Source organism: Nelumbo lutea, chromosome 8 (assembly GCF_056320005.1).
Source record: "Nelumbo lutea isolate HS-2025 chromosome 8, American lotus-T2T, whole genome shotgun sequence".
NCBI lineage: Eukaryota > Viridiplantae > Streptophyta > Magnoliopsida > Proteales > Nelumbonaceae > Nelumbo > Nelumbo lutea.
The window spans coordinates 57454776-57464863 of record NC_142691.1 but is presented as its reverse complement, the minus strand read 5'-3'; the positions used below and the strand labels follow the sequence as shown (position 1 = coordinate 57464863).

General features: G+C 36.8%; 1 protein-coding gene and 1 long non-coding RNA gene across 2 annotated transcripts; both read right to left on the bottom strand.

Annotated features, from left to right (window-relative positions):
- Positions 1-238: 238 nt before the first annotated feature.
- Positions 239-1871, bottom strand: LOC148844356 (UPF0481 protein At3g47200-like). Its single transcript, XM_088959213.1, has one exon. It carries the CDS (start codon positions 1811-1813, stop codon positions 497-499), a length of 1317 nt encoding a protein of 438 aa, XP_088815339.1. The 5' UTR covers positions 1814-1871; the 3' UTR covers positions 239-496.
- Positions 1872-6547: 4676 nt separating this feature from the next.
- Positions 6548-10088, bottom strand: LOC148844355 (uncharacterized). The gene is made up of 3 exons (XR_016103042.1): positions 9540-10088; positions 8000-8118; positions 6548-7376 (listed from the first exon to the last, which is right to left on the bottom strand). It is a non-coding gene; the product is annotated as an uncharacterized LOC148844355 (long non-coding RNA).

Sequence of the window (10088 nt, the reverse complement as noted above, 5' to 3'; positions counted from 1 at the left end):
GGGGAAGGTTTTTGTAATTCTTCCCTATCCTGGCATTTAAACAATTCACTCTTGAACTATATTAATGCTTGATAAAGCAATTGAAAATAAGTTATCCCTAAGGATGTATTTAGTTTGAAAGAAAAGATAGGGAAAAAGAAGAGAAAGGTTTGTATAGGTTTCCCTAACAAGAGTAAATTTATGAGTCACAGTGAAATAAAAAGATACAAAGAGAAATGAAGTTGCAATGTGTAGAATCTTAGATAAAGTAGAAAATAATCCATTGATAAAAGAAATTAATGCATCATATATACATAAATCAGTCTTATCTTTATTACAATACTCTGAAAGACTAGTGCGGGAATCCCAGTCCCACAGACTGCTGATTAGCTATGCAGAGTAATAAAATACATCAGGATTTTGATATGAAATAAGGTCACCATGGGGCTGGATTGCGGAAGAGCAGACGGTGATCTATTTTGTTGAACGCCAGAAGTCGACCCTCCAATATTATCCATTAGAAATAGTTTCCTATGAAAGTCGGTAGCCACACACGCAAACGATTCTTGCAATAAGATTTTACCTGGTTGCAGACCTCAGAATAGCAAAAATTAACAAGGGTAACCTCCTTGCAGAGATTATTGAAGAGTAAAGAGACCTCTTCATCGCCACCCAGGTAATTGGTGATAATTCCACGGTGGCAGAGAAATCCCACTTCCTCCGTGGTGTTAATTAGCTTATTCATCAGGAAAGCATAGGATGTGACTTCATGAAGGGGGCGACTATTACTGCATTGCTCCCATGCAATTAGATTTCTTAGCAGAACCTCGAAGTGATCTTCAATATGTACTGGTGGAAATTCCAACACCCCATGACTGAATTTGATGTCCAGGAAACTTGTTTCTTCGTGACCCTTCTTGAACTTGATCCCAGCCCGTCGGAGCCTTGTCACACTAAGCAATAGATTCCCTCCTGGATTCGACTTTGGTTGCAAATATTTCACATCATCTAACAGAACCTTGTATACCAGATCGAGCAAATGCTTGCTACTTGTAAATTTGGAAGCCTTTAAAAGTAGGTGTTGGTCGTTTGGAATTAGAGGTTTGAAGAAACGAAGGGCAAGCCTTGTGAGTGACTGATTTTCATGTTGGCCAGAGAACTTCGACTTCGTTTTAACGAATAACTTATCAAGAACGAACAGAGGAAGTTGATTTTCAAGTAATATCATGTCGCGGACCAGACTTGCATACAACCAGTTGGTATTGAATATTGGATCGGTCTCATCCTTTTTCACCTCTGCACTCCTTAGGAAAAGCTCGATCATGAAGAAACCATCAAATAACATCATTTTTAAAAAATCATTTCTGCTCATTTTACTGATTTCTGAGTAGGATTTGTGAATTTCTTCTTCTAAGAAACATAAAATATTGAAAAACTCCCCCAACTTTTTAAAATTTGACTCTTGTGTTGTTGATATTCGATTGAGAAGTGCTTTAACATATCGCTTTTTGTGCTCTTCCATGGTCTGCAAGCTTTCTTTACCATGGTGATTAGGGCCGATAGCTATCAACTCGGGCACGTAGGCATATTGGTTTATTTTGTGAAATTTCTCAGGGACTCTATGAATACAAGAAGATGAACTATAGGACGACGAAGACTTACCAGTAAGCTCTTCAAGATCTTTGAGGGTAGAAGCAGCCAATTCCTTGCTGAGAACACTAATATCTAATGTAACATAGGATACATCTGCATTGGTATGATGAGAATCGACATTACCAGACGCCATTCTTCTGCTGTGACATCTAAGATGTGAGTAACAGCGTTGGGCACACATAAACTGGACGGATAATTGCGCTCACCATCGGGGATGGAGGGGGCGGTTCATAATGGATTATTGCAAATTTTTTCTCTAATTTTAAGAAAAATTTAATTTATATAGATCCATACCATTAATACTATTGATTATTTGAAATTTGTCAATGTTACTTTGACCAACTACCATTCTTCCAAGCATTATTAAAAGCATTCTTTCCTTTCACGATCAAAACTCTAGTTGTTTAATTTTTGGATGCTCTAATATGTAAACAAAGTCTTGTTTTGCTCAATGATCAACACCAATTCACCTCCTCTTGGCCCCAACAATTTGATCTCACTGCCATAACTTGCCAATTCAAATACTTTAATTAGTAGGGTTTCTAAGTTGAACCCTTGATGCGAAAGATTCAAAATATACCTTTCTTCCTTCCAAAACCTCTCTTTCAGCAAAGAATGTTAAATGCTTGGTTTCAACCTCCTTAGATCAATATTTGTATGTATATGTCCATTGAATCTCAAAAGCATAGGTTTGGAATACTTGGACCAGAGTAAATAGTGTGAAATGGGAAGAATGCAGAAGCCCAGAAAGTAAGGTAAGATTTTACTATTAATTGTTTTGAACTTGCTGAATAAGATAAATCGGTATGTCTACCTTTCAAAGAATTAAATATATGGGAGATGAATAAAGGAAAAAGATGGCAATGGCTTGCATTGGAACATGAAAATAAGACATAGGGATTTATGCATACTAAACTAATATTTATTATGCTGAAAATACACTAAACTAATATTTATTGTATTTTAAGTAATTATATATTGCATATTTGTGATAAAATTATTTTCAATAATTGTGTATAAAATTTATTTTTATAACAAAAAAAATTTAATAATTATTAGAGATTAAATTACTGTTGCTTAAATTTCTAAATTTAATTTATTGTACTTTTTGTATTTTTGTTAAAAAATTACTTTTAATAATTATGTCGTTTTATAATAATTTATTGATTAATTTTTATTAAAAATTAAACTATTATTTGATATTACACTATTTACTCCATTCTCCTTCTTTTATTAAGATTTATGAACAAGGCATTCATCCATTCAGGAGCAGCAAGATGTTCTGCAACACACAGGACATACTACGAGAATGAAGTTGATGGGTCTGCAAATTTTCAATGTGAAGAAAAATCGCCACCGCACTATGTCTGCCAGTGCTCCGGTTTCCTCCATGTACTCTTACGTTACTCAAAGTCTCATCCTTCATTCTCTAACTCTTTATGGTATTCTACTCCAGTAATCTTCGAATAATCACTCTCAATTATGTGGGTGGATATCATGCTTAGAGCGCAGTGATTGTAACAGCGAGTTTGGGCACTATTTCATCTTATGGAGGAAGAAGATGATGAACAGTATTTTATTTTAAAGAATAATTTTGATATTTTTTTAAAATTTTAAATTATACATCATCACGTGATTAGATGAATGCCAAATTGTTAACGGTAAGAACTACATTAACACATTTTGATCTGAAATTTTCCCAAAAAAATTAAAAACTAAAAGGATTTCAGCGGTACCAAATGATCGAATGTGATCTCCTGTCGCAATTTTGTTTTCAATAATGGTTTGTAAGACAACAATTATTACTTCTTCTTGGGCCTGGCTCCGTGCCCTGACAAAGACGGACACGAATGAGCGGTTGGCACTGAGGAAATATCTAATGAAATTATATTCATGTTAGAACTTTTTTTTATCTGATTGGTAAGTTTGTCTCGGAGATTAGACGCGCGCACAAAATTGTTTTAACATGAATAAGACTATGTTGAGTGGTCCACAAGTCCACAGTTCTTTTCTAAACTTGGCACCTTCTGCCACAAAGATTCAAATATATCTATGTTTAATTTGTTAAAAAAGAAGAGAGATTTAAGTATGAATTCCTCCACCTTTCTGTTTCTCCTTGTCATCTTAAATTAATTAGGGCCAACATTTTCCACACTCTACACCTTATTCACTTTATCATTAAAAACATGGAAGTCAGATAGTGTCACCAACTTGAATGGTGAAGCGTCGATCATGCACACTTAATATCTTCTAGTTTTTGTTTTTTTTTTTTTTTTTGGTTCTTTTGGTTGGTAGGGCATTTTTGTGGAATAAATAATGATTTTCCTACACTTTTAAATATTTTGCACTTGGTTTATGTGATTATGTGAGTTTATAAAAACTAATAAGGGTATATATGCTTTGTACATAATAATTCTAAAGGATAATAATGATAATAATAACATATCCAAAATTTTATATAAATATCTATTTTTTTTATTTTATTTTATTATTAATTGAATGTAGATTGCAAAATCTAAATCTGATTACATAAACACTTCATCCAATCTAAATTAATAATATATGATCAGTTATGGGCATATACTAACGTACCCCATAGAATTTGGGTGTAGACGTTTTTTATCAGTTTGGCAAGGGGTCTATCCTATCCTAACCCAAGCCATTAGCAGCTCTAAGTCCTTAGACTATTATGATTTAAACATCTGCTGTATATTTTTTGATTAATTATTGATTTGGGAGAGGACTCTTGTCATTACATTTATAAGAGATAATTTACAAGATACTATTATATCAACAATATTTGAAGAGGCATGCCAATTTGGTTTGATTTCCATGTAGTTTCCATATGCCCCATGAATATTTTAATCAAGACTGGAGTTTGAGATTTCACAAGTTGAATTGTCCAAAACAAACTAATTTTCCATATCTTGCCTGCACTAGACTACTCTCCAAAGATACTACCTGTATGTTGTAGTTGTATGTTTGAAGTTGTCAATTGAGGCAGATCCAGTCTACACAGCTGGATCCAAGTCTACTTCTCAACTTGTAAAACCATCTAAAGTCTAAACCATTGTTCATGAATACCTTTCCATACTCCACACCTAAATGATAGTTGGGAATTAACCCTCTACATCCCAGCCATTAGCATTGAGCCTATACACTCTGCATCTAAAGTCTACTTGTTGGCTGAACTTTGCCTTGTGTGGCTTGGTTGGAATCATCACAGCCTATGCTTTTGTTTGGATCACTAAGTATTACACCAATTACAAGCCTGAGCCTATACGTTCACTATCTATGTCAAGTTCTACACGGCATGGAACTAACAATATTGTTGGCATTAGCCTGGGTTTAGAGTCAATATTTGATCTTCCGGTTCTTGTTATTATAAGCATATCCCTTGTCTCAGCTTTCTAGTTGGGTCACACTTCGGGCTTGTTATATGAAAATGGAAATCCAACTGGTGGTGATATGTTTGGTCCGATCGCTCATTATGCAGGTGGAATTGTAGAGATGAGTCAACAGGTACCATTTCCTGACAAAAATGCAAGCAATCCTGAAGCTTCAGAATTCTTCAAAGAAATTGCTTTTTCTTATAATATCTTATCTGATTTAGAGAAAAGAAGACAATATCGTAAAGCTGGATTTGAGGTGGACACCTTCCCTCCTTCCTTGCCTTCTTCATATTTTCTGTTTTTTAAAATTATGCAATGATACTGTTATTATTTGAAATGTTCAGCAATCAAATGATGAAATATTCAAAGCAATGATCTTTCCTAATAAGAATTCACTATACGACCTGTTCTAAGAACTTTTGAATCAAGTTGTTATGTGCACCTAGAAGTTAGAAAAAAAACTGTAGTTGATCAAATTAGAACCTTAAGGAAACTAAGTCCTTAAAGAATCTAATCTTAAAGACCCCATAAAGGTTGATCACTCCCTTGATAAGTCAAGATATTGTATTCTACCAAGAACACAAGAAGGCAAAGCTAAGCTTGTTGAAAATACCACTGTATTATTGATGATCTCGTATTACATAGTTGTAGCATTTATATAAGCATGTAAACATCATTATCTTATAAGGAAATTCCTAATCTTATAAGAAAACTCCTAACTAATGATTATCTTATCAGGAAACACCTAACTGATGAGGATTCCTTTAATTTAGGAGAACAAATCTGCTTTGATATAGGAATCTTTCTAAAATACTACAACTAATGACAAATAAGCATAGAAAAGTCAAAATAAAACAAAACAAGACAAAACAAGCCCAACAAGACAAAACAAGCCCATCAATACATCTTGGCATGCAAGTTGGGTCTTTTCTTATCATGTCCATGTGCCAAGCCCCTCAAGCTTTGTTCTTCAAATTCTAAGCCTTATACATCGTCTTGCACATAAACATAGGTGGTTATCCTTGGTGAAGTTTTGGGAACTGCTAGAACAGTCTTAGAATCTTTTAGAACAGCCTCTTTGTCATGCACTTCCATGATTAAACCTTGTAGAGCCTTTTTCATCCTCTTTGTTCTTGCCCTAGTCATTGGTCCACCGATTCCTTGCAAAGGATCTTGAGAATATTTGGGAATATTAGCTTGAACCATTTGGCCAGTACCTCGATCTCCATTATTGGTATTATTCAGCAAGCTTAGCTTTGCATTCTTGTGTTCTTGGTAGAATACAATATCTTGACTTTTCAAGGGAATGATAAACTTTTGTGGCATCTTCAAGATTGGATTCTTTAAGGACTTAGTTTCCTTAAAGTTTTAATCTGATCAACTACAGTTTGTTTTCTAGCTTCTGGGTGCGCATAGCAATTTGATTCAAGAATTCCTAGAGTAGGTCATCTAGTGGGTTCCTATCATTTCCTTAATCCTAGGCCAATTTTTCCATCAGTAATCTCCCAAAAGCTATCTTTAAGTTTTTTTTTTTAATCAAAAACAAATACTTTTATTAATTGTTATAAAAGATTGGATGTATAAACAAGAAGTGCTAAGCACCCCTAGAATGGTCCAACATTTCTACCTACCTCTTCCCTTTCCCCAAAAATAGATATTGAATTTACAAAATTCTCTGTCGCCACAGAACATTTTAACTCTATTAACTGTTTAGCCTTGCCTTGCCTTGCATATTCCACCAAGTTTGCTAATCCTTCAGTCCATGTATAATTGGCTCCTATTATTCCCAGCTGTTCAATTTCTCTTATAGCATTTTTGTGCTGCCATGAATCTTGGGAACCACTTCTCTGCCGCCCTGTGACCACTTTAATCTCCCTCCAACTCTAATCCTCCAATGTAGAGTGAAGCACTCAAGATCAAGCCCCAGAGCACAATAGGCACTTCAGATCTTAGAAACTCACCACTTCCAATGCTGCATCCATCAAAATTTAGTTTGATTTGGGTATATAGAGGAGGAATTCAACTCTTAGAGAGTGTAGTTCTGGCGATGGTGGTGGATGCCATTGTTTCCAGCTTCAACTAATATCACGTTTAGAGAAAGTGAGAAACCATTAAATAGGTTTAGGGACTTGATCTGATGAACTACTTTTATCTTTTTCTTTTTTTTTTTTTTTTGAAATTTGTCTTTCTTTGATCTACTCATCTCCTTAAAAATCATTGTTTTTTCTTTCCTTCTCATTATCATCTATAAATTGCTTCCTTCATGCATCTCCACATTATTCACCCACTCTTACTTGGAAGGATGAAAAAAGACAACTTGAAAGGATTTTCCACATCATCTGGTGGTTACACCTGAAAACAGATATAGAGAAAAACAAATGTTGAATACTAGAAGTAAAACAGGAAGTTGTGCTGAGATTAATAGGTGGTAGGTGGTTTCTTCATTTGCATTGTACAAAAACCACTTCTGGGGGACAAGCAAAAAAGCCCTAATTTTTGGGGGGAGTAGTCTACACCAAACTTCTTTGGCCTGCAGAACTAGTGGTGAGGTAGAAGAGGTAGTCAAGGCATAAGAAAAGAAGCAAACACAAAGGAGCCAGAGGAAGTTGAGGTCCAAATTCTCTTATCTGGTTTGGAGAAATCCAAGAAAACCCCTTAAAGAAGATGAAGTAAGTGCAGCAATTTTGGTCCCTTTTAAGTTTGGTACCCAAAATTTGAGGAACTAAAAGCAAGCATTAGTATGGTTACATTAAATCTCATAGAGTTTTGGGAGTAGTTTCTATAGTATCCTTATAATTGGTAATAAGGTTTGTGAAATAATTTTATTTTCTTTAAAATGGTCATTAATGAAGGTAGATTAATTGCAAAACTTCAATAATTTACTTAGAAGTTATCTACTAATACCATCTTGTTTGCTGGTAGCTTTTGTTTATACTGGCTTGGCTAGTATTTGATGGATAATACTATGAGCCTACCTTGGTATTTCTCAGTGAAGAAGCAGCAATGAGCCTGGTGTTGTAAACTGAAAAAACACAATGACACTTTCATCTTGCATTAAATGTTAAGACAGTAAAATTGCAACCAGCAAAATGTCCTGGATCACACAAGCAGTTGGTCAAAATCTGAAGAAGCAGATACAAACCAGTCTGGTTAAACACACAACAATTAAATATATGTTATGTATACATTATAAAGAGAACAATTTTAGCTCCACTACTGATGTGCAGTCAAGGAGATTAGAGGCTTCTTAATGAATTCATAGGAGAAACTTGAGCTTCCACAGAAATAACTCAACATTTTATCTCCAATAAAATGAATCCCCAGGTTATCGTAATCATGACTTGAGAATTCACAACCATTACTCAAAAATCATGTGAACCTTCAGAATAACACTTCTCTTATAAATGGACATGAACACGTTTGGATTTGGGTAAATTTTTTAAACTATTCTTATGGTTTAGTTAATTGATTAAGTGTGTTCTTACTGTCTGAAATGACTAACACTATCCCTATTATTTATTACAATTGATTAAGTGTAAATTTTTCTTCAAATTTTCACCTTTACATTTCTCACCAAACAGCAGCCGAAGGGGTTTTCACCGCTCGGACCACAGAATGAATGGATTATCGATGACAGAGGTGATGGCGAAGAGCCACGAGGGGATATATTGGAGCGATGGAGGAGTAGCGGGTGAAACTTGGTGGAATCGATAAACTTTGGCGAAGGGTGCAAGGACTGCACTTGGGGCACGGGAGTATCAGATCGGTGTGGAGCCCACATCGAGGGGATTGGGAATTTCTAGGATTCCCGGAAAACAAGGGACCGGAGGTTGCAGTCAATCTTTTAACATGAGGGATGGTGGACATTGCTATGGCCTATCAGTCTACCACGGAGCCGGTAAACTGCACGCTTGAAAAGGCCAAGTTATTCACTTCAGACACCTCAGACAGCACCAGTGACCTGTGGAGGTCTGGATGTGACGCACATCGTTTCAATCTATCGGACGCAAGGTTGAATCTAACAAGTGCAATACAAGCCACCTAAAATTTAACTCGGAAAGGGTGCTTCCCCACCGGCAATGGAGAAAAGAGGACAGAGGACCTGTGTTAGGTTGTTGCAGGGGTTTCACGGTCCGATGTAATATTAGATCCTCTGTCCTCTGTTCTCCATCCCGGTGGACAACCAACCTAAATTTTGGCAACTGGCCGATGAGCTTCGTGGAAGAAACAGCTGGAGCTTCCATGTAAAAATGCCCACCGGAAAACAGAGTCTGCCTCTAGGAATGGAAAAAACAACCGAACAACCTTAATCTTTCAAAATTATCGATGTTGTTTGTGTAGGGGTTGGAGATTCAGGCTATGTGGGAGGATGGAAGAAACGACTGCAGTAAATCAGACCCGACTAATCGTCGCCGAAGAAATGCCCGCTACCTCTCCTTTCCCCATGTACGAACAAGCCCCTTAGGGATGGTGGTGGAGAGAAAAAACAGGAAAAAAACACTATTGAAATGGCACCTGGAGACCCCACCGCCGAGGTCGCCGCCGGTCTTCGCCACGCCGGTTAGAGTTGAAGAGGACGCTAGTGATGAACGGGATTCTGGTCGATTCAGTGCCGGGTGGACGTACGAGGTCGGGCTAAATTCTGACTCATCATCGGGGATCAACCTCTATAAGATGGAGATAGCCAAGCGTGGGAGGAATGGCTTCTACCTCTCCTTTCCTCATGTACGAACGAGCCTTTCAGGATGGAGGTGGAGCGAAAAAAGGGAAAAAAACACTGTTCAGATGGCACCTAGAGACCCCCGCCGTCAAGGTCGGTGCCGGTTTTTGCCACGCCGGATAAAGTTGAAGAGGACGTACTAGTAATGTACGGGATTCTGGTCGGTTCAGTGACGGGTGAACATACGAGATCGGGGCCAGATTCTGGCTCGTCGTCATCGGGGAACAACCTCTATAAGACGAAGATCTGCCGAGTGTGGGAGGATATCTGTAATTGCTGCTACAACTCCAAATGCCAAAGTAGTGTTTTCCGATCAATTGGGTTCGAATGGGGTTTCAAATGCC

Excerpts from the sequence above, each read along its gene's own strand:
- LOC148844356 (XM_088959213.1), bottom strand. The coding sequence starts at position 1,813 with ATGTGTGCCCAACGCTGTTACTCACATCTTAGATGTCACAGCAGAAGA.